Source organism: Globicephala melas, chromosome 1 (assembly GCF_963455315.2).
Source record: "Globicephala melas chromosome 1, mGloMel1.2, whole genome shotgun sequence".
Classification (NCBI taxonomy): Eukaryota; Metazoa; Chordata; class Mammalia; order Artiodactyla; family Delphinidae; genus Globicephala; species Globicephala melas.
In genome coordinates this window covers 175,737,919-175,762,882 of record NC_083314.1, presented here as the reverse complement: position 1 = coordinate 175,762,882, position 24,964 = coordinate 175,737,919, and the positions used below count along the sequence as shown (strand labels likewise).

General features: G+C 50.7%; 1 protein-coding gene across 5 annotated transcripts in view; it reads right to left on the bottom strand.

The window, feature by feature from the left end:
* ZBTB17 (zinc finger and BTB domain containing 17) overlaps positions 1-24,964 on the bottom strand; it is a 31,934-nt gene that overhangs the window by 3,720 nt on the left and 3,250 nt on the right. For 2 of the 5 annotated variants that reach the window (XR_009566459.1, XM_030877467.2), the window contains exons 3-9: positions 3,856-4,062; positions 2,798-2,986; positions 2,020-2,160; positions 1,571-1,690; positions 692-930; positions 470-612; positions 81-381 (exon numbers count right to left, since the gene is read on the bottom strand). Coding sequence is in view for 4 of the 5 variants with exons in the window: in XM_030877467.2 (XP_030733327.1) it covers positions 81-381; positions 470-612; positions 692-930; positions 1,571-1,690; positions 2,020-2,160; positions 2,798-2,986; positions 3,856-4,060 (1,338 nt within the window). In the remaining variant the exon portion in view is untranslated. Of the gene's footprint in view, positions 1-80; positions 382-469; positions 613-691; positions 931-1,570; positions 1,691-2,019; positions 2,183-2,797; positions 2,987-3,855; positions 4,063-24,964 lie in introns of those variants that run through there. The other 3 variants (XM_070045928.1, XM_070045929.1, XM_030877490.2) reach the window with 3 other exon arrangements.

The window sequence follows — 24,964 nt, the reverse complement described above, 5'->3', positions numbered from 1 at the left end:
ACCTACTTCCCCGCTAGGCACCCCGGGCCCCCGAGACGGAAGCCGCCGGAGCACAGGGGCCCGGGGCCGGCTCCCCCCACCTGGTTGAACTTCTTGTCGCAGTGAGGGCACTTGTGCTCCTTGTCGGTGTCGTGCGTCTCCAGGTGGCGCATCTTGGACGTGGGGTCGGAGAAAGAGCGGCCGCAGTAGTCGCACTGGTAAGGCTTCTCGCCGCTGTGCACCAGCTGGTGCCGCTTGAGGTTGCCCGACGTGGTGAAGAGCTTGCCACAGTCCTCGCAGCGGTAGCGCGCCTCGCCCGAGTGCCGCTTCTTGTGCAGGTTCAGCAGGCTGATGAGCCGGTAGCTCTTGCCGCACTCCTCGCAGCCGTATGGCTTCAGCGGGCTGGCGGCAGAACACGGGGACAGGAGGCTCGCAGGGCTCGCGGGGCCGGGGCGGGTGGGCGGGCATGGGGGGCGGCCGCCGGGCCTACCTGTGGGTCTTCTCGTGGGCCTTGCAGGCGGCCGGGTCGGAGAAGGCCTTGCTACACTCCCGGCACGAGAAGGGCTTCTCGCCCGTGTGGATGCGGATGTGCCGCTTGAAGTTGCCCGTGTGCGTGAACTCCTTCCCACAGTCCTGCGGGCACAGGGGGCGGGGTGTCAGGGGCGACGCCGGGCGGGGGGCCGGGGTGGGGCCGCCACTGCCCAAGGCGCACCTCGCACTTGTGGATGACGGAGCCGTACGCCTTGGACTCCGTGCGGTCGCCGTAGGTGCCCGAGCGCAGGCCCCGCGCCTCCGCGCCGAGCTCCTGGCCCGAGTCCGTGCTGGCCGACTCCTCGCTCTCCTCTGGGGCCTCGCCCTTTTCCAGCGGCGGCCCCTCCTCCTTGACCACCGCGGGCACGGCGCCCTCCTCCTCTCGTTCTTCTCCCTTCCTGGCTGGCTCCACCTCCATTTCTGCCACAAGAGGGGCAGACGCTGAGGAAGCCGACCTGGCAACTGGCCAAGTGAGGCCTGGGCACGGCTCATCTCTGCACACACCCTCTCTCTGCGTGGGCGCCTCGCAGGGGCAGGGCAATGTCTGGGACCCGCTGATAAATGGTCCCCAGCACCGCCAGGGCAAGCCCAGGGGAGACCAATGACCGGGACAGTTGCTGCTTGGAGGACGCAGATGGGCCTCAGTCCACCGGGGGCCCCATATTTGGCGACACAGGTGGGAAGGGTACCGTCAGCCAACAAGCACCGGGGGCGGGGGCTGGGGTGGGTGCCATGGGCGGCCAGGTTCCGCCACGGTGCTCAGCCCAGGGAAAAACAGCAGGGCCAGTACTGCGACAAGGACACTTCTGTGCTAAAGGGAAGCATGGCCAGGGTGTACAACCAAGAAACTGATGTCAAAATTCAAGAATGAGGAAAGATGTCGGCCCAAAAGCTGATGTGAAAGACTGACTCACAGTGAGATCAGCTAAGGGAGGAAGAGAGCTGGCGGAAGGGGTGTGTGTGTGTGTGTGTGTGCGTGCGTGCGTGCGTGTGTGTGTGTGTGTGACGTGTGAGTGGGGACGCTTGCGTGAGGGAGGGCGCCCCAGCTGGCAGAGGGTACCTTGCTCTGAACTCTCCGACAAGGCAGCCTCGGCCTCAGCAGCAGCCATGCCACTCGTGGGGTCCGGCTTGAGCTCCACAGGCTCCCGGGGGGCATCGGCCTTCTCCGTCTGCTCTGCACCTGGGGTAGGGGTGTGGGGGCATCCGGGGCTGGACTGGCACCCTCTGTCCAGGGGCTGGTCGGCTCTCCTGGACCAGACCCCTGGAAGCGGCTATGGCCCCAGGGGTGGGGGGAGCACATCCAAGCTCGGGCTGCTTGAGCCTCTGCTCTGGCTTCAACAGATGCCCCAGAAAAAATAACCGGTGGTTTTGGGTAACCTGAGCTCAAGGGATGCAGTTGCCTGTGCCTCCCTCCCCCAGGAGCCTCCTGAGAAAGCTGCTCACTGCGCTGGAGCCCACGCTGCTGGCAGGTGATGGACAGTCAGCCAGGTCCTCAGCATCACAACTCACCGCTGGCCGCGCTCTCGGCCTGGCCGCCTCGCTCCTCTTTGGGCTCCCTGCCCAGGCCCGCGGGTGGACTGCTTCTGGCCAGGTCCAGCTCGCTCAGTGTAGTGGCAGCCGTCTTCTCTTCTTTGGCCCTCTTGTCCCCCACTGGAGGTGGAACAGGACAGACCTGCCATTTCCCATCAAGTGTCCACCACTTGGCGGGGTGAGGTGGCCCAGAGCTGGCAGCTCTTCCAAACCTCCCTGGGGATACGTCTAAGGAGCGGCTTGTTGGCTTGCTCATTCAACAGATTATTCACAGGCACCGACATCACACCAGGCTGCCGCCGGGCCTGGGGTACAACAGTCACGGTTGCTGCTCCCACGGGGCTTGCAGACTGGTCGGGGAGACAGTCGTCACACGTGAAATGACTCTGAGCAGAGATGGGTGCTTACAAGGAGAGGAGCGTGGTTCTCTGAAAGTGTGCCACAAGGCACGTGGCCCACACTGGGCCGCAAGGGGCCTTCCTGAGGCACTAAGGGGAGCAGGAGTAAGCGTGTGGGAGAGGAGACCTGCCGGAAGAGGGAAGTCCTGTGCAAAGGCCTTGAGCCAGGCATGGCTGCCGGTGCCCTCAGTCAGGGAGGGCAGACGGGGCCCCTCTGAGAGGCATTCTCAGACTTCACTGCAGCTGCTCCTCACGAGCTCCCCACAACACAGGCGAGGCCAAAGAGGTGACACAGAGAGGCGGGGGCAGAGCTCCCATCAGAAGCCACCTGCTCAGGAACAGCCTGCCAAGAATCTTACCTTCCAAGGCCGAGGACTCCATACTCTCCCCAGGGCTGGCAGCCGGCTCAGCCAGTGACTTGAGGGCATGGCAGGCCGTGATGATGTCCTGCATCTGCAGGAAGCTGGCCACAGCCAGCACATCGTCCACGTTCTCAGAGCTCAGGCTCAGCTTGGCCGTGTACATAAACTCCAGCACCTGCCCCAGGCCTGCCAAGGACACAGACAGCCATCACGGACCCACCTCGAGGCCTGGCCCCAGCAGCCTGTCCAGCTGCCCCACTCCGTGGCAGGATCCAGGGATTTGTGAAAAGCAGCGGGGCAGTGGCAGCCCACTGTCTCCCCATCTCCCGTGCCAGTGGAGAGGCGGGCAACCTGGAGATTCTCAACCCAGACAACAGCCTCCAAAAAGCAGCACACCCATAGAGGGCGGAGGGTGTGAGTGCCCACCCTGAACACTCTCTGCCCATCCACTGCACTTCACCACCAGAGGACAGAGCCTCTCACCACTGGCTTTCATCAGGGCTCTGCCACAAACTCTCTACCTGACCTCCAGGCCAGTCACCTGACCTCTCTGGGCCTCAGTTTCCGCATGTGTAAAATGGGGGAACGACAGCTTGCCCGAACTTCTGGCGGCATGGCACGTCATTCTGGGTTGGGAACCTGAACCTAGGACAGTTAGTTCCTTCCTCAATCCCAGGACCTTCCTGACACCCCTCCCCATCCTAACCCTTGCCGTTCCCATCAAGGTGAGCACTGGGGTAGGGGGTTGAGGACTGACTCAGCAATGGAAAGGGACCAGGGCTCAGAGCCCTCCCGCTCTCTGTCCCTCCTGACGAGCTTGTCCTGTGTTCACTCCGGAGCTTATCATGAGCCCTTCCTGCCAGCTCTCCCCTTACCACCCCACTCCCAGTCAAAAGAGGCCCCACAAATGTGGTAGGAACTTGGTACCCACGCACTCATGGCCGAGTCTTGTGTGGGAGGTCTGGCGCACCCCACAGCTGGAAGGTGCTGCTCAAAGGAGGGCCTCACGTGGCACGGGGCCCGCCACAAGCTCGGCCCTGGACCCAGTGGGGTACCTGCCGCGTTACTGATGTCCAGGTGCACCACATCCTTCTGGTCCACGAAGAGCATCTTGAAGTACTCGCTGCAGGCCGCCAGCACTGCTTTATGAGCCTTAAAGTCAACACCATCCACCACAAAAGTGCAGTCACACAAAAGCCCCAGTTGCCGCTGCTGGTTCAGCTGCTCCAAGACATGCTGGCTGTGCTGGGGAAAATCCATGGCTGGGGAAAGCCACAGAGCCCTCGAGTTAGCACGAGGGAGGACACCAACCAGCCCCAACAGCAATCCCAGCACTCCCAGGTGAGAAGCAGGGGGATGGGTGGGAGGGTGAAACCAAATCCACACAGGGCAGGTGCCTCTGCAGGCCCAGACCGACGGGGGGTGGCTTCTAGATTCCTGTGCTAACTGGTCAGGAAAGTTCCAAAACGCAAGAAGCATGGAGGGACCAACACAAAATAGCCACCTTTGTGCCTTGCCAGGTAATGACATTAAAAAATCAAAAACCAAGCACACACAAAACACTGATTACTGTCAGCATTTCAAAAAAAGAAAAAGACACGGTCGCTTAACTTTTTTATTACAAAAAGAATGCATGACATAATCTTAGACTAAAAGACAGATCTTTCTCGACTGGATAGATCTGGCTTCATGAAAACCTTTCTATTTTGTTCTTATTTTTCTCAGTTCGTCACGTACAGGTGAAATATGAGCTTGGGAAGGCAGACGTTTCATCATCCAGCATTTCAGGAATCAGCCCCTCTCCCGCTGCATCCACAGGGGTCTGTGCAGGTTCCCTTGTCCTCGGCAAAGCCTGGCCCTCGGGGGTGAGGATCCATCTCTCTCCCCCACTTCCCCAACCTCTGATTCATGGGCTCAGGGAACTACACGAGAGCTGGTGAGCCTTCTGCGTCCAGAAACCTCTCTAGGCTGTCCCTCGAGAAAGAATGAACTCTGACCCTGAGGCCTGGAGTTGCTGGCCTGGCTGCAGTTTCTCTGTCAAAGGCCTCACTTGCTGCCTGGAAATTTCACAACTGTCTCAAGTAAAAATGCTCACAAAAACTCCATGGCCTGGTGCCGAATCATCCTGAACTGCACAAGCCAGGCCTAAGTTAAGTATCTAAAACGGCTCTCCCCTCCCCCTCAACACCACACCAGAGCCAGTCTCAGGATCGGCATTTTCTAGGGAAAAGCAGCAGACTCTCCTTTCAAGAAAGAACCAATTTCTAAGTAAACGTCAGTGCCCACTCCTGGAACCACATTACATAGATCCAACCAGGCTGGGCTGTCACGCCTTGGCCTGGAATCTGATAAGTGGCAGTGGTTTCTCTTCCAGTTCTTCTAGAACTTTTCCTCTGACGCCTGGGTCTGCTCAGAGCTGCCCCAGGTGGTTTCTGGGCAGGTGAGCATGACCCTGGGAGGCTCTCGGCCTCCAGGTTTCAACAGCCACTCACTGGCTCCGGCTGTTCCCCTGTTACATCAGCCTCTCGGGGCTGAGTCACCACGCTGCAGCTCTGGAGCTGCAGTGACCATGTATGGCTGTCTGGCTGTGATGAGACATAACGAAAGCCACGCCCCCGCCCACGTAGCTTAGCCAGCACTGATCGGCTTTGAAGGATGCAAAGCCCACCCACCCATGGTGTCTGGAAACTTTTCACAAGTGGAAGGGTGTATTTGCTGAACTGGGAGAAGTCACCGAGTAGGTGGGTAGGACTCCATCAAGTAAGAGGGGACAGGCAGTGGCAACAGGCCGTGTGCTATGGGGTGCCAGCCCCTGAGTCATGAGTTCAGAGTTGCTGCTGCTGGAGACTTGAAAATACCCTTTGTCTCCCTCCAACGTCCCCAGGACGGTCCTTTGGTCTCAGCCTCCACACACAAGCTCCCAGCCAGAGGCACAGTTTCTTGGACCGCTCAGATCATAAGTGGCTGAGGCGCAAGCTCTCGTATAAGCAGAGGAGAGCCGGAAGCCAGCCCTGGAGTCAAGAGGTCAGGCGCAAGGCAGCTGGGCCCGCTGCGTCTGCTGAACCACCTGCTCGGTTACAAACCAGCCGGCACAGCACGGAGCTGCCGGAGCAAAGGCTGCTACTGACCAGGACACCCCATGAAGGCATCCTCCTCTAGGTCTTCAGTTCCTAGAAAAAGCAAGTTCTCATTCGTGACCTCGAGGGATACAAGGGAGAAGTTCGGCTGTTCTGTTCCTGAGCAGGTCAAAGCTAAAACAGAGAAGTTTTGGAGGACATGGAAAAGAGCCAGTGTACAGCCTGTAGGGTTAAACAGGCAGGCTGGGCACTTAGGCCTAGGACCTAAAGGGGGTACACACAGGCAAGGTGTAAATGGAACCAAAGGCAGGTGGCAAGGAGAGGCCTGGGCCAAACCGACCTGAGCTGTCTTCTCTCTGCTGTGGAAAAAGCCACGTGAGCAGACAAACGTGTGCACGTGTGCATGGGCAGCCCCTGAGCTCCCATCACCAGTTCACCCTCTTTGTCCTCAGGTGAAATACCCTCCAAGTGCAGAAAGGGAGGGGCCACCAGGGCCCACAGGTGCCTTCTCAATCAGCTGCAGAATAATCCCCTTCAGAACTTCCCAATCAGATCCAAACTCTTCCCTCCTGGCAATGGACCTGGCTCCCTCACCTTCACCAGGAGCCAACCCAGGAACTGAACTGGGAGGAAGAACCTCCCAGGCTCAGGAACAACTGGGGAGCACTGGCTGAGCACCCATGCCCTGTGCACCCACCCCCACCCCCCGCCACCGCCAGGTACAGAGTTGTTCCCAGGCCCCTGGGCTGGAGCCTGCCGAGAACAGAACCCTCCAGCCAGAAAGCAATCTGACTTGCTGGGAAGACAAACATGAGAAAAGACTCCTGGCCAACAGGGTGGAAGGGACCTACCAGCTCCAAGGTCAGGTGGTTACTGGCCTTGCCTGGGACCAAGGCTGAGAGGAGCCCTGGGGGGGGAGGGGGGACGACACATCAGGACGGGGCGCACTCACTTCCAGAGGCCTTGGGAGAAGGCTGGTACAGGTCCCTGTGAGAGGGTGGGCGGTGGCCCAGCACCCCAGCCCCTCCCCGCCCCACACACGGGGGAGCAGCTGCGCGCCACGAGTAATGTTTTCCACCCAAAGCTAACTGCAGTGTTCTGATGCGAGATGCCCGCCCAGAAGTGGGCTCCTCCCCAAATGTGGGTGTCGGGAGAACACCAGAGGCTTCTGGAATCCCTCTGAGGCCTCCAGAGCTGTTCCAACGAGAGAGACAGGCCTCAAAGAGCATCTGTTCTGACAAAACCAAAGACAGAAATGGACGAGAGAGAAAACACATGGGGATAAAAGGGAAGGAGGAAGCAGGGAAGGATGGGGCAAGTAGGGAGAGGAACTAGACGGAAGGAAGAAGGGAAAAAAAGGCCATCCCCACAAACAGATAAACAGCGCTAAAACATGCACTCACAAGCCCCATCTTGTGACCGGCCCCCCAGGGGGTGTGAGGGCCCTTGGGGGGCTTGCCGAGTGCTAAATGGTGTCACTTGTCAGCAGCACCGTGCATTTTATAATCGCACAGCCTCCCGGGGCAGTGGAGCTCAGAGCCCCCAGGCTGTCGTCCGGTGCTCACCCACTCACCTCCCCCAGCTGCCTGCCTGCTACAAAGCTCCAACAGCCCCTCTCTTCTCCCCAAGACGGTGCGGTGAGCCGGTGAGGGGTCAGCCGGCTCGGTCCTCCCCTCAGAGGGGCTGAGCTAGAAGCAGGCCGTGCCCCACCTCCAAACCTAGGTGAACTGTTGTTCTAGAATGAGCATGCAGTCCTCTGACTGTCTCCTCTTTTACACTCTACAGTGAAAGGAACCCACCAGGATCTGGCCAAGCTTAGAGGGGACCAGGAAAAGAGGTGAGCGCGTGGGGCAGGATGCACCTGCCTGGGCCACACAGAGGGACACGCGGGCCCCAGGGGCGGGCGGCGATGTGGGAGCCGCGTCCCGAGTGCACGCAAGGAGGGAGCGTTGTCTGAGGAGACCTGAATACAGTAACAAGATCAGCAGCCAGCCCGCTGCTCATGACCCGTGGCGGGGATCAAGTGCGGTTCTGCCGGCCCGCCCGCGGTGTGCGGTGCCCTCCGCTAAGCACGAGAGTGGGGTCCCCTCCTCCTCGTTTCATCTTGCTTCAAGGGTGCTACGTGTGGGCCTTAGTTAAAGCTCCTTCTAAGAAAGACCCCCAAAACATAGCACAACAGAAAACTCACACAGAACTAGACCGCAGAGCCCATCGAGCCCAAAGCCCTCGTGTTTCCGACCAACTCCGGCCTGCGAGCGGGCACCTTCCATGACACTGCCGTCTGCTCGGTCCATATCCCTGACTGACGGGGCAGACCTCGGTGTCAGAGGTGGGATGCTCCCCTGAGGACAAGCAGCCTAGCTGGACACAAGCCCTGGCCAGCCTCACAAGGAATTCATTTGGGAACGAAAACATGAGGGACCTGGGGAAGCCCTGCAGTGCGGATGCAAAGAGGCGACCCGGACATGGATGTGCGGGCACCGTGGGCTCAGTCTCTGAGGATGGCCGCCAACAATCCCTTCCATCCGACCACACCTGCCGTGAGACTCCAGCTGAACCCGGGCGGCCCTGGGATGACTCTGACCAGCAGGATGCAGTGACTCTGTGCCAGTTCCAGGCCTGGCCCTTAAGAGGTCTGGAAGATTCTGCTTTGCTTTCTTGGAACCCGGCCACTCCACTGCAGTGATGGCCGGGCGCTCCTGTTGCGGGGGAGAGGACACATGGAGGGGCCCTGGAGGAGACACCAATGTGCACGGGCCCCCTGAAGAAGAGCCGAGATGCCCCAGCTGACAGCACCAGGGCTCCAGCCCAGCCACCGGCTGAATGCTGGCACGCGAGTGACCTCAACACCTTGTAGAACAAAAACAACTGCCCAGTCGACCTACAAAATGGGGAGAAATAATAAACTGCTGATGGTTAAAGACACTAAGTTTCGAGGTGGTTTGCTTACAGCAAGAGATAACTGATACAGATGGTAAAACTGTAAAGCAAAGGGGATGACTGACAAACCATTTGAGGGCAACAGTTCTCTCTGGACGGGAGGGTCCTCTGAGACACTGGGGGCGCTCTGTTTCTTCATTTGGATACACTAGGTTTATTAGTTAAATATGTGCATTTCATATACTTTTATACGGGAACATTTTTCAAAATTTAACAAAATTTGTAATAAGAAAAAAGTGAGGTAAAAGTGCCACACTCAATCCCTGCAGAGATGGGCTGTTTCCAACCACGTTCCCAGACGCTCTGGCCAGGGCTGCCCTGAGGAGGGGAGAGAGCCGCAAAGGCGGACGGGAGTGAGGGGGGTGGAGCGCGGAGAAAACACAATCCATCTCATTTGTCTTTCGGATCCAAAACATCCGCACACAGACTGCTGCCGTGAGGAAAGTTTCTCCCTGGGTCGTGAAATCCACTCTGCTCAATTCAACAAAACCTGAATCCCAGATCCCCACAGCAACAACAAAATGGCATTTATGGAGGGTCTTCAACACGCCAAGCAGCACGGCACCACGTGTGGCACAGTCCAATCACCTAAAAACTAAGAGCATGGCTACACCAGGCCCCAAGCTCCGCCCTGCTGCCTCCAACAGTTAGGACTTGAGAGGCAGCTCGGCACCAGGAAGGCAGCAGAGCCTCTGGGGCCAAAGCCAAGTAGGCTCACCTCCAGGTCCTGCCTCCTACCACACCCGCAGGTGACCTACAGCAAAGCTCTCCTCTGGCATAGTGGAGCCAGGGGGACTACCTCCCACATTCTTTACAGGATTAAGCTAGGTAACGTTAGCAAAGCCTGCCCAGTGCCTGGCATGTGGTAAGCACTCAGCAAACGACTGTTACCAGGAAGCAGAGATGCTGACTCTACGTATTTTTTTAGGCCAAAGACCACATCAGACGGTTTCTACATATCCTTTTACGCTGGGCACCTTGGGTGTACTCAAAAACTGCTTGGTGGGCTTGCCTGGTGGCGCAGTGGTTGAGAGTCCGCCTGCCGATGCAGGGGACACGGGTTCGTGCCCCGGTCCGGGAAGATCCCACATGCCGTGGAGCGGCTGGGCCCGTGAGCCATGGCCGCTGGGCCTGCGCGTCCGGAGCCTGTGCTCCGCAACGGGAGAGGCCACAACAGTGAGAGGCCCGCGTACCGCAAAAAAAAAAACCAAACCAAAACAAAAAAACACCCTACTTGGTGACTTGAACCTTGTTTAGATGTTGTAATCACAACCCATTATTCCTTCTGAATGCAGTCTGGAAAAATCCCGGAGCCCAATTAACATGAAGAGACGGGGGGCACTGGGCAAGAACCACTCAGAGCAATTTTCTCTGTCAGGCAAGCACTTTATATTGAACAACTATTCCATAAACCCCAAGGGTGCTCCTGGCTGAAGGCTGGAGCGCCTGCCCAGAGCTCTAAGTGGGTCCACAGAGCAACGCTCCATCTCAGAGTCAAATGGGCGCCTGTCAAACATGAAATATCGCCCAGGTTATTAGCAAGCACTGAACTGCCTGCATTTCCAAACTGCTGCACAGAGGGAAACCATTAGCCAGGAAACAACTGGCCTACCACAGGAGATGCCCTCCAATCTCGATGAACAACAGTCCCCAGCTCCCAGAACATGCTGTGCCAGTTGCAGGCCTGGACAGGAGACAGCCATCCAAGGGCCTCGAGGCACCTGAGAGCGATGACAGGGATCAGCGTTCCTGACTTTCCAGAAATACTGGTGGCTCGTGTACACAACCTGGCGTACACGAGCTCAGGCCAAGGGAACGGAAGTTCCCAGCAGGCCAGCCCTGCAAACATGAAAGCTACCTGCTCAACTCCACCAAGCCACCTGCTGTGACAACCCGTCCCTTTTCAGCGCAACGTGGCAGAGAAGCAAATATCAACAAAACCAACCGTACTGGAACTTTCCTCCTTGCCCAGGAAACACAGCTCTTATATTAAGCTTGTGTTTCTCCAACTTTTAGAAGTCCATTTCCACTTTGTAAAAACACACAAACCTGACTCAGCCCTTCCCAACAGCCCCAAACGTTTCATCTTCTCCTGAATAGTGGCCCCGCCCTGAAAAAGCACTGCTTCCTTCTACAGAATGCTCCCTGCCAAGATTCAGTACCGTTTGCTTTGAAGTTTGTGTTATAAAAAACACTGACTTTTTTCTAAATCTAAAAATAATGTCTGAATATAAAATTAAACCGTGCTATTGACTTTGCTTTTCAAACTATACAACTTGTACTATCTCTAAATTTAACCACACTTCTGAAGAGGGAGTGGACATCCCTTTCCCTGACCCCCGATGGACCCTACTGCTCTAGGAACGTGGCTGAGCGGGAAGGCTGGCTGGCCCTGAAGAAAGTGTGTCCTGTACCCCAGCACCTGTGCCAGTTTAGAACCCATCACGCTAGTACTTGCTCTGGGGACTCCTGCAGCTTGACACGGGATAAATCAAGGGCCTTGCTACCAAAAAGACAAAATCAGAACGTGTGGGACTGGCATGGGGTCTGATCATTCTCCCAACGTCTCCCCTGCTCCCCTCTGCCCAGTACTCCCTGAGTGGTGGTGGCACATGGACACAGCCTGAAATTATACTGGTAGGTGGACTCCCCTACCAAGTTTAATAAACTCATTGCTGGGTAGGCCGACTTCTTGTTTCCTCCTTACAGCTGTTTATAGCACCTACCCTAGGACTTTGCCCTCAAATCAAGTTGGGGTACAGGCCTGGTATAGAACCAATTCCTGGCCTTGTTGAATAGGACCAACTCAAGGTCAAAATATTCTGAAATGATCATTGTACTTTTGGTGCTTGTTAACTGAAAAAATATAGACAAAAACCACTATGAAAAATGAATTTCCCATCTATTAATCACAACAGCACTAACATGTATTTGAGAAGCAGTTCTATGTAAGTGAAGGATAAATCTCCCCTAATATACAGAAGGTCTGTGGTGTGATACAGCCGCACAACTACTCATACATACTGCATTCCCCCAGGGGTCCTCAGTCCATAAATTAAGAAACAGATATAAACAAAGGCCAAAGAATTTCTCAAGCATTTAATGAGTGCCTACTCTGTGCTCACCTTAGGGGCAGTATTCTCACTTTGAGCCTGGTGGGGAAGACAGGTAATAAATCAATATAATACATAATGTCACATACTAAGTGCTGTGAAGAGAACCAAAGCAAGCCAAGGCAGGGGCTATTAACTACCTAAGAGAAGGTCAAGGAGGACCTCTCTCGAGGAGGTGACATTTAAGCAAAGACCAGAATAAGAGTGAGCCATGCTACCATAAGCCCAGGGACCGTTACAGTAGGTACAAGGTAGAGCAAATGCAAAGGTCCTGAGACGGGTGTGGCCTTGGCAAAAGGGGCTGGCGTGCCTGAAAAGGAGGAAGCGAGTGGGAGGACGAGAAGCGCTGAGGTTGGCAGCAGGAGAGGCTGCGATCACTCAGGGTTTTAGAGGCCAGTTAGGCTTTGGAGTTCTAAGTATGCTGGGGCGCCCTAGGAGGGTTGAGAGCAGAAGAGTGACTGCAAGGGGGCAAGCGTGGACACAGGAACACCAGGAAAGAAGCAAGAGAGGGAGGTGGCCTCCACGTAGGTGGAGGTGGAAAGAAGCAGTCAGATTAGGGATATGTTTTGGTGGAGCCAACATAATGGCTGATCAAGTAGCTGTGGGTTGTGAGAAAAGAAAGGAGGCAAGGATGACACCAAAATTTTTAGCCTGAGAAACCTGGCCAAGGTTTTAGCCTGGCCAAGTGGCAGTGCCACTGACTGGGGTGAGGAATGATTGTGGGAGCAAAGGTTTAGTGGGAGGAAAGCAAGAGTTCTGTTTTGGCCAACTACGGTTGAGATGTCAACAGCAGAGATGGTTGAACAGATCTCTTCACTTCATTCTAGTCTTTGCCACAAGATGGAATGGGACCACCCTGGGAGAGATTATTGTATAAAGAAGAGACAAGACGTATGGACTCAGACTCAAAGCACATGCATTTGAATCCTGGCTCCAATATTACCAAGGGGGGCTCGAGCAAGCTTCCCTGAGTTCTAGATTGCTCACCCGTTAAATTGGAGAACCACCATATACACAATGGCTGTGAGGATTAAAGAAGATAAATAACAAGGAGTATTGCACAAATCTTGGCAAAAGTAGAATCAGATATTTTTTCTCTAACAAAGTCTGTGACTGATACACAGTGAAACAAACAAGGAAAAATTAATTAAAACAAATTAATTAAAATTAATTAAAACAAAACAAACCAGGTTATCCCAGTGAAGTCCCTTTACCAGTGAATCGCAGAGCTGCTTTTGGAAAAGGCAGCTGGTCAAGGCCTCGGGAAGGCAGTTGGAGACCAAAGTAGCCACACTCTAGTCCAACGTGACAAAAAAGCACATGGACTTTGTTCCTACCTGGCTTCAAACTTCTGCTGTCAGGTCTTTGTGATTGTGTGACTTAGGGCAGAAAGCCTGGGAAGAATCACCCACTCAAGTTAAATATAGATGGATTCGGGGTCCAATCTTTGCATGTGGTGGGCTGAGGGGACAGGGTAGTGGACAGTACTTTAAAGTCAACTGCAGAGCACTACCTAGTGCGGGTGCCCTGCTGGGAGCTGGCGGCTCCAAGGGGAGTAAGGCCAAGGCTGTCTGGGCACCCACTCTCGAGGACCTTCCCCCGGAGAGAAAGACCCAGACTGTTACCCACTGATGAGAGCTGAAAGGTGCCGCTAAGTGCCAACCTGGAAGGAAGTGGTGCTTAGTACATCTAAAAACACACGAACAAAGGCAGGAAGGGTGTCCAGGTAAAGATCAGCACAAGCAACGGTGTTGGATGCATGACAGAGAGTGGTGTGCACGCTTGGGGACTGGGCCGGGGGAGAACAGCACGCTTCACATCATGAGATTAACAAGTGAGTGGAAAATGTGGTGAGAAATGCAGCTGGAGGGACAGGCTGGAGGCCACACCTATCACACCAGGACTTAGCTTCATCCCCAGCTGATGGGAGTCACGCCAGGGGTTTAAGCAAGAGAGAGCCACGGTCAGACTCACATTTCTGAAAGGTCACTCTGGCTGCATGAGTATGGAGAACAGGCTGAAGGGGCAAGGGCAGAAGCAGAAAAACAACTCAGGAAGTCCCGCAGCGCTGGACCCTCAGGACGTGAGGAATGGGACGACGTCACCCCCCGCTGGCACCAGGAGGATCTGGCTGGTGCCCAGAATCCAACACAATTACTCCTCGAGTGCCCCAACATCCCTTAATATTTAGTATCCGACCCTTCCTGGGAGAAGCTGGGCCATGCTGCTTGTCCAAAACCACATCCCAGGCTGAGAATTCCTACCTCTTACTCACGTTTCAAAGAAAACGCCCACATCTCTGCAGGGACATAACAAGAAAGTGGTAACGGGGATCCCCTCAGAGCAGCAGGGAAGGGTGGAAAGGACTTACACTTTTCACTCTGTATCCTTTCTGGATTTTTTGTTTGTTTGTTTTGTTTTACCATTTGTAAATGTTATCTATTAAAATATTAAAACTGAGAAAGTAAAACAAGGAGGGAAGGAGGGAAGAAAGAAAAAAGAGAGAAAAAAAGAAAATGTCCACAAAGTCAGAGTTTCTTTGTTTCTATTCACCGTAAACCTTTCAGACATTTTCTACAAGACTTGGTGACTGAAAACTTCTCAACAGGAAAAATTTCTCATAAGGGAAATGGAAAATTATGATAATTTGCACAAAGAATGTGTCACTCGGGAAAACATGATGAGCAAAAATTCCTTAAGGGGACAAAATGGAAAATCCCCTAGTAGAGCAGCTGGTAGCCTTTTCCAGACCCAGATGAACCCCTCCGACACTTCGAAGGCACTGAAGGCCTCTCCTGGGAGAGTCACACACACTCAGGGGGCTGACTGACTCCCCACACCCGGTTAAAACCCCTGCCTTGGAATCCAGCCAAAGCTGGTTAAGTCCCTGGGGTAAGAGTACTTAAATCTCTGCACCTCAATTCCCTTTCTGTAAAATGCAGATGATAATAAAAGTTTCCACTTCACAGAGCTGCCACTGGCCATCATCATTCTTTCTGGGTTTTTTTTTTTTTTTTTTGCTGTACGCGGGCCTCTCACTGTTGTGGCCTCTCTCGTTGCGGAGCACAGGCTCCGGACGTGCGGGCCCAGCGGCCATGGCCCACAGGCCCAGCCGCTCCGCGGCATGTGGGATCCTCCCGGACTGGGGCACGAACCCGTGTGCCCTGCATCGGCAGGCGGACTCTCAACCACTGCGCCACCAGGGAAGCCCCATCATCATTCTTATATGACTACATATAAACCAATGCCAGCAACATCGATCTATTACAGGAAAATGGGGAACCCAATGCTCTCCTCTTGGCCCTATCTTTTAAAATGGACATAAAATCTCATCAGTAACCCAGGCACCCACGACAGATAAAGCTTCAACCTGAAAAAAGATCAGGAAAAGGCCCTGCAAACTGCAATGCTTATTCCACTCAACCGTAACCATAAGGCAAGGCAGAGGTGCTTTGTACTTGAAGGCAAAAGCTACCTTCTTTTTTTTTAATTAAAAGGTTATTTATTTATTTATGGCTGTGTTGGGTCTTCATTGCTGTGTGCGGGCTTTAGTTGCAGAGAGCAGGGGCTACTCTTCGTTGTGCGAGGGCTTCTCATTGCGGTGGCTTCTCTTGTTGCGCAACATGGGCTCTAAGCGCACAGGCTTCAGTAGTTGTGGCTCGTGGGCTCTAGAGAGCAGGCTCAGTAGTTGTGGCGCACGGACTTAGTTGCTCTGTGGCATGTGGGATCTTCCCGGACCAGGGATTGAACCCGTATCCCCTGCACTGGCAGGTGGATTCTTAACCACTGCGCCACCAGGGAAGTCCCGCTAACTTCTTTCTACAAAGAACATGATGATTTTGGAGGAGCAACGAGGCTTTCATTGAGGAAGAGGATAGACTATAACAAGTCCAAAGGAAGGATTAGTTGTCCCATGGTATTAGTTAAGATCAAGAATCCAAAGCAAAAGAAAAAAGTAGGTTGAATACTAATTATTAGGAGGTAGACGTATATGGACTTCAAGGTAGCACATGCTTTTCATGTGACTGACTTTTTCTGGGTTTGTTTCCTCATTACGATTAGTAACTGTGAAGGTCCCTTCTATTGTTAAGATTTAATAAATGCTGAGTAAATGATTTCATTAATAAGACTACAAATGCATGCATTTGAAGTATAACAGACACCATGTGAATGACAATGAAAATGAGATATTTATCTAGCATTTAGCAGAGTTTTTTTTTCATCTAAAACTTTCCCTATATTGGAAATCTTAAGATTTCCAACTATGAACATGAACTATGAATATGAACATATAGGACATGAACACCAACTACAAACTGTATACGAACATCTATGAACTATATAAGCCAACATCAAGTCGTACATTTACTATTCCAAATAGGATTAAACTAAAGTTAATATTCTGTAAAACTTGAATGGGCAAAACGAAATGTGTAAGAGGATATTTTAGAGGAATATTCTAGGAGACCTCAAAACCTTAAGATAGGCCTGGACAGAAAGTGGTCAAGAATTCAATGTCTCAATTTCCAAGGATTTCTTAAAACTGTGAGGCTACTCAAATCCAGATGCTGAGTGTCGCTCCAGAAGAGAGTGTTTGGACAGCAGCCCTGGGAGGATTAGAAGCAGCTCAGGCCCCAGCGCTGGCCCTTGAAGAAACAGTGCTGCGGACCTCCTGCCCCTCCCACCCACCACCTGCAGCAGCGTGAGGCCTTTTAATGGATGACTTGCAACCCTGGCGGTTTTTCAGCCAGCTATTTTGAAGTGCGAGCTTCTGAGAGAAACTTGGAAACCACCCTAAGTGCTGCCTGGTTCTAGGGCAGGCAGGCTGAGAGACAGAGACACAGAGAAAGAGAGACAGAGAGAGCACCCGCACGGCCATGTAAGGAAGCCGGCCAGCCCCAAGGGGCTGCTTATGGGGACAAGGGTGGGGAAGTGAGGGTACACAAACTTAATTCTTAGGGGTATGAAAGACTGGTCAGAAACCTAAATGTTCTGTTTCATTCACATTTCTACCCTTATCTTCTCAACTTCCCAAATGCAAATATAAACTGGGGGGAAATGTTTACAGCCTATATGGAAAATAAGGGTTAATAGTCCTGATACATAAAAGGCTCTTAAAATTAGTCAACAGTGAAAACGTACATCCACACAAAACTTGTAGACAAGTGTTCACAGCAGCGTTACTCATAATAGTCAAAAGGTCAAAACAGCCCAAATGTCTATTAACTAATGAATGGATAAATAAAACGTGGTATATCCATACAATAGAGTATTATTTGACAATAAGAAAAGTACTGATATGTGCTACAACCTGAACGAACCTTGAAAATATTGTGCTACGTGAAAGAAGCCAGCCACAAAAGGCTACAAGTTGCGTGATTCCACTTATATGAAATGCCCAGAACAGGCAAATCCATAATGATAGAAAGTGGTTGCCTAGGTCTGGGGGAGATAGAGGTAAATGGGGAGTGACTGCTAATGGGCTGTGGGCTCCTTTTGGGGACGATGAAAATGTTCTGGTGGTGACGGCTGCACAACTCTGTGAATAAACTAAAAGCCATTGAATTGTACACTTAAAATAGGTGAATTGTATGGTGTGTGACTGTCTCAATAAAGCTGTTATTAAAATTAAACAACAAGAAAAAATCTCCCAACAGAAAAATGAGTCAGAGAAATGAACAGGCAATTCCCAAAAGAAGAAATATGAGTGGTCAATATACTCGATACAGAAAAAAGACGTTCAACCTCACTAATAATCGAATATGAATAAGTACAAGTTACCACTTCCAGTTTCAAACTGGCGAAGACTGAAGAGACTGAGTTTCCACTGTAGGTCAGTGTATGTCCCCAGCGAGCAGAAGCAGAAGGTGGTACACTGGGTCAGACCTGTCACTACCGCTGTAAGTTCTAAATACATTCACTGGTTAGGTACAAATTAATGCTTGGATGTAAGTAACTGATCAGACAGTCCCATGCAGAGGCTACAATTTCCCAGCCTGATGGGGTATTACCCAGCAGTAAGGAAATCGTGAGTCCTGGTAAAGGACTGTGGGTGGGACTGTGGGACTGCATCTAGAGAAAACACAGTCTTGCTAATAATAAGTCCCACCATGCTAAATGCTTGAGGGGAGGTTACTGCCAAGAGGAATAGTAGGCTCGCTGTTTCCCAAGGGCAGCGACCGGTGGAGAGCACATGTCTAACAGGGGCCACTAAGGGAGTAACTGGAGTAGCTGCTGTGGCAACCTGCCTGCAAAGTGCTTCCTATATACATGCTACCTCATCCATACCCACAACAGTCCTCTGGGAGGGTATTAATATGATCACCCCCATTGTGCAGATGAGCAAAATGAGGCTTAGAGGAGATGTCATCCGACCCAGGTCTCAACGACATGCCCAGATTCAAGGCCAAAGTCCACCACACTCTACAAGCTGTCCTCTTTTCACTTTAAACAAGGACAAAACTTCTGTGGACAGACACGGAATTCTGGGTTCACCAGGTCCTTAGTCTGTCCCAAAAGGGCAAATTCTCTGTCATTAATTGGCACTTACCAACTCCCTTTCCTTATACTAATCAGTGTCACAAAACATGTTATAAAAAAAAGTCAGAAGTGAACATTACTAAGTCTTAGTTCTAACCTGCAGAGTTTGTTGCTGCCAAATGAAACACAAAATTGAAACTCTGAAGCATCTTAATTTCTGGAAGCACGGCACACCAGGTACGCTGGCTGGCTCGCATTACAAACGGCTACAAATACTGAAGAAAAATTGTTTGACATCTTTTAAAATGCATCGAAGAACTGGCAAGTCAGTAAGGAATACTGACAGATGAAACAAACTTAAGCAAAGGCTGGAATCCAGAGAGCAAGTGGAGCTATAAGGGTGGGCAGCGAGGGCATTTGCAGAACTGAGCGAGCTCGAGTTCTCCCCCTGCCGCCAAGAAGGGAGGTCTCTCGGGAGGGCCCTCCAGAATAAAGCTGGCCCCAAAGGGTTACATCTTAGTGGAAAGAAGATGGCACAGAAAAAGCCTATATGAAATCTTGGCACCAAATGGAAGGGTATAAAATTCTCCCTGGGAGAATCTGTAACCGTTAGATGGCCCCCAAATGGACTACAGCCCCAATTAACACATTATAAAAGGTACACTTCAGGTAGCTAAAAAGTGATCTCAGAATGAAAGTATTAAATGCAAGAAGGAGTGAGAACCAACTAAAGTAGTAAGAAATAAGTAAATCTAAACAAATACTGAACAAACGACATCTTCTAAAATTGAAAAAGAACACACACAGCTATAGAATAAAAGTTGAGGAGGGAGTGTTAGGAATTAAAGTGAATTAAGGTCCTAACTGCTTGAGAGTAAAGTGTAAAGACACTGACTAAAGTTAGAATTTGCTAAGTTATGTAAATTGAGAGATATATCATATTCGTGGATCAGAAGATCAATATCATAAAAATGTCAACTCTACCCAAATTGATATGTAATAAATTCAATTCTAATAAAATTCAAAGCAATTCTAATAAAAGACTCCAACAATTTTTATGAATTTGATAAGCACAATCTAAAATGAAGATGGAAAAGCAAAGGGCCAAAGCCTTACCAGATACCAAGAATTATTATATGAAAACTTGGAGTGTGACACTGGCACACAGATAGAGAACAGATGGAAAGAGGCCAGAAACAGACCCATATATTTGTGGACACCTGATGTATGATAATGGTTACTGGTGACATTAAAGACCCACAAGAAAGGGATATATTCTTTCAATAAATAGTACTGGGACAATCTGATGTGCTTATTTAAAAAAAAAGGAAAAAGAAATTAGCTCCTTATCTCACACCATACACAAAAATAATTATAAACAGACTAAAGAGCTTAATGTAAAAGGCAAAATCATAAAATGTTTGGAAGACGATATATGGGGGAATACCTTTATAAACTTGAAGTAGGAACTTCTTAAAAAGAAACAAAAAGTGCTATTAAAAAATTGATAAATGACATTAAAATTAAGAATTTCTGTTCATTGGGGACTTCTCTGGTGGTGCAGTGGTTAAGAATCTGCCTGCCAATACAGGGGACACAGGTTCGTGCCCTGGTCCAGGAGGATCCCACATGCCGCAGAGCAGCTAAGCCCGTGCGCTACAACTACTGAGCCTGCGTGCCACAACTACTGAAGACCGCTCGCCTAGAGCCTGTGCTCCACAACAAGAGAAGCCACCACAATGAGAAGCCCACACAACACAACAAAGACCCAACGCAGCCAAATAAATAATTAATTAAAAAAAAAAAAGAATTTCTTTTCATTAAAAAAAAAAGCTAGAGTGACAAGACAAGCCACAAACTGGAAGTGGATAATTACAACACAACTAACTGACAAAGGATTAGTATCAAAACAAAAAACAAGAAAAAAAGTCTACATATAAATAAAAAGACAAACAATTCAATAAAAAAATAAGCAAAAGATTTAAGCAATTGTTTCAGAGAAGCTGAAACCTGAATGATCCATTAATGCATGAAAAGATGCTCAACACACTAATAATCATGAAAATGCAAATCAAAACCACGAGGGGGCTTCCCTCATGGAGCAGTGGTTAAGAATCCACCTGCCAACGCAGGGGACACAGGTTCGATCCCTGGTCTGGGAAGATCCCACATGCCGCGGAGCAACTAAGCCTGTGCACCACAACTACTGAAGCCCGGGCGCCTAGAGCCTGTGCTCCGCAACAAGAGAAGCCACCGCAATGAGAAGCCCACACACCACGAGGAAGACTAGCCCCCGCTCACCGCAACTAGAGAAAGCCCGCGTGCAGCAACGAAGACCCAATGCAGCCAAAAATAAATAAACAAAATAAATTTATTAAAAAAGAAAAAAACATATAAGGTATCACTGACCTTCCAACAGGTTAGTAAAAATTTTTTAATGTGATAATATCATTGTTTGGAGGATGTGACGCTAACAGAATTGTCAGTTGAAGTGTAAATTGCGGAAACCACGTTGGAAACTATTTGGTCAAATTGCAGATGCACGCACCCTGTGATCCAGTCCTCCTCCCAGGGATGTACCCTGAGAGGCTGTACACATGTGTCCCAGGAATGGTCACAGCATCACTGTCTGTCTCAGCAAAATACTGGAAACAAGTCAAATGTCCATCAACAACAGAATGGATATGTTCTCATACAATGGAACATAATTCATCAGTGAAAATGAAATACACCTATATGTAACATGGCTTAATCTCAAGAACATATGTTAAGGAAAAAATTTAGATCACTGAAAAATAATGAAATGATTTATTTAGTTCAAAAACATGCAAAATTAAACAATACATTGCTTAGCAATACAAACACATGTGGTAAAACTATAAAGAAAAGCTAGAGGTGGGAATTCCCTGGCGGTCCAGTGGTTAGGATGCAGAACTTTCACGGCTGTGGCCCACGTTCAATCCCTGGTCAGGGAACTAAAATCCCACAAGCAGGCTTGGCACAGCCAAAAAAAAAAAAAAAAAAGTAAAAAATAGAAAAGCAAGAGAATGATAAAAGCCAAATTCAGTGATTAGGTGGGGGTGGGAATGGGACAGGATCAGGGAGGAGCACTCCAAAGGTAATGGTAACATTCTTTTCTGTAAACTGGGTGATGGGTACATGGGTGTTCCTTGTATCCTTTTCCTTTATACGGTACAGTATTCTTTTGTATCTACTCAATATTTAAAAAGACAATTTACAAAATTAAACAATGTTCCTTCTGACTTTAAGCAATGATTTGAAGCATTAACTTGGGCAGCTGACTGAGTTACACTAAACCAGGAAAGTCCCTGACAGGGGCCCACCCAGCCCTGAGACTATAGTAATGAGAAGTGCTTCACCACCCTGGCTCCGAAGCCGAAGCTGGAGAGATACAACTTCCCACTGAACCCTGGAGCCTTCCATTCAGGACAGGAAAATTACTGCTTAGATTAATCTGCCAGTACAGGAAGTAGTGCGGGTGGGGTGAGGAGAACAGGTTCTGCTGCCAGACCTTTTAAGACCAGAAGCTGAGTATGTTTTTGATGTAACAATGAACCCACCAAGCCTCCCTTCGGGCTAGGTCCCTACTCTCGGCTGGAATTGCCACCTCTGAGGCTCTGCATTCTGCGGTTTAGACATGAGTGAACAACTCTCAATTCTAACCATGCCCTTTGCTTCCTTCCTTTGAAGCTCAAGGCTGATCTCTCCAATTCATAACAAGCAGGTTTGAATGGAAGAGCCCATGCTCTGGTTTTCTGTACGTATCTGTGACTACATTATTGAGGTCAACCTTAATTGGTCCTTGGACTGTTGAGCTACTGACACCCATGAGGACCTCCGAGAGTGCCAGGCACCTATGCTGACACTCAACACACACATCTGCAGCAAATGCTGAAAGCACTCGGTGCTAAAATGCCTACTCTTTGTGACCTCTGTGATTTCAATCATTTAAAAATGTGGCCAGCAAAAGAGGTAGATTATGGTCTCCAGGACAATATGCTTTGTGCACAAAAGGTAGTGGGAGTTTTTCATTTCCTCTAAGGTTGGGGTCCCTCCCTTTTGTGGTGTCTGTTACCCTGACAGACACCATGTCTGAGTACCTCCGTGCCACCCACGCGGCGCCATCTTGGGGGAATTCCAGGACGGTAGAGAGTGGGCCACCTGCTCTCTTCTGTGGCAAACTGTTAAAACTGAAGCTCTGCCCACAGAGGCTGCCCTTTCAGCGTTCTAAATGGAAGGTTCAGTATATGTGCAACGAAACCAAGCCATTTGGCACTTAAAAATGGTCTTCCTTATATATACATACAGACATATATATGCACAGAAGAGCCCGGGCACGACACACAAACGCTGTTAACAGTTATCTGCGAGGGGAACCGGGTCAGGCGTGGGAGGGTGACTTACTTTCCCCAGTACTTTTGTTAGAACCTTCTGATTTTTGGACCTCATGCATGTATTCCTGTCCTAAACATTTTTTTCTTCCTCAACTCTGCACACTTTCTTTCTTGACCCTCACAGGGTCATCCTCTCCTAACACATAATAATGCTGGTTACCAATTACGGAGTCAAGGACTTGACTAAGCATTTTACATGCATTACCTCATTAATAATTCCACCCAATAAAGTTAGTGTGAGGTCATCATTATCTCCACTTCACACCCGAGGAAGTGGAGGCTTAAGAGAGGTCAAGTACTTCGCCCAAAGGCACACAGCTAGTAAGTGTAAGGACCAGCTCAGGTATGCTTGGCTTAGAAGTTCATGCTTCTAGCCGGCACCCTGTACCTCAGGGGTTCTTAGCTGGGGCAATTTTGCCCCAGGAGACGTACAGCCTCCTCTGGAGACATTTTCAGCTGCCGTACTTGGAGGCAGGTGGGGGCTACTGGCATCTGTGGGCAGAGGCCAGAGATGCTACTTGCGTCCTGTGCACAGGACGGCCCCCAAGACAAAGGCTCACTAAGCCCCAAATGGCAATAATGTCGACGCTGAGAAACGCTGCTCTACTGGAAAAAGAAAGACAGAGAAACTATCTCTGACCTAGACTCTCATAGTTTAGGTCATAGTTTACCATGTCCACATCTCATATTACACCCAAACACCAAATAAACCATTGGGTTGTCCTCTCTTCATTAATAGTATGCCAAACCCTCATCACACTGGAGGTCTCTCCAGCCCCACTGGTCGATCATCCAGTCATCCAACAATGTTTACTGAGCACCAACTGCGTGCCAGGAAATGACCTACACAGTGGGAATACCAGGAGGAATAAGACCCTGTCTCTGCCCACGAGCTGCTGGTGGTCTCACAGGGAGACAGGCAAGATAACCTATGATCATCATAGGAGGTAAGAATGTACTCCGAGGGGCTTCCCTGGTGGTGCAGTGGTTAAGAATCCGCCTGCCAATGCAGGGGAGATGGGTTCGAGCCCTGGTCCAAGAAGATCCCACATGCTGCGGAGCAACTAACCCCGTGCGCCACAACTACTGAGGCTGCGCTCTAGAGCCCGCGAGCCACAGCTACTGAGCCCACGCGCCACAACTACTGAAGTCGCGTGTCTAGAGCCCGTGCTCCACAACAAGAGAAGCCACCGCAATGAGAAGCCCACGCACCACAACGAAAGGTAGCCCCCACTTGCGGCAACTAGAGAGAGGCCGCACACAGCAACAAAGACCCAACGCAGCCAAAAAAAAAAAAAAAAAAAAGTACTGCAAGGTCATTGCAGGATGCTAAGAAATCACAGAGGAGGGGCTCCAAACTCAGCTGGGGCGGGGGTGCAAGGGTGAGTAGGGCTGGGAGAAGGTTTCCCAGAAGGATTTGAGCTTGAAGGAGTTAACCAGGCAGAGGGAATCCTTTCCTTCCCAAAGGACCCCTCACCAGAGCTTTCAGAATATGGTCTCTGAGAATCCAGGTTGACAACTTTAATTAGAACATTGGTGGAACTCCTGAGAAAAACAGGGAGTGCACAGAGCAGTCCTTGATCCTCTGAGTACAACCTGGATAATTCCTGCCTCGAGAGGGACAGACCGCAACCTGGCTTCCCTATCGGTCTGGGTGTTCTTCAACCGCAATCCTAACGTGTTTCTCTGGCTTCGAACCACCCCACACCTTGCAGCAGGAGGGAACTGACATGTTCACAGCAGATCCCGTGAATTACTTGCTTGACCTCACATAATTCTCAAAACAGTTCTCTGAAGTAAACATTGTTATCCCTATTTTACAGATGAGGAAACTGAGGAAGAGGAATGAAGTAACTGACCCTCAGGACAGAGAGCCACTAACCAGGGAAGCAGGGATTCACACCCAACTCCAGAGTCCTTGCCGCCTCTATCTGAGGGGACCTTTATAGTTATCAATCCAAAACATGTTATGTACTCTGAATCTTCACCACCTCAGTACAGCCTTCCAACGTCAGTCATCCTCCTTCTGTACACCACACACTTTTGAACAGGTATCTGTGGTGTTCCTTGTGTTGTACTGTGATCACCCATGTGGCTAAGAGCTCCTTGCTCCCAGGATCCAGTCTCACTTATCTTCAC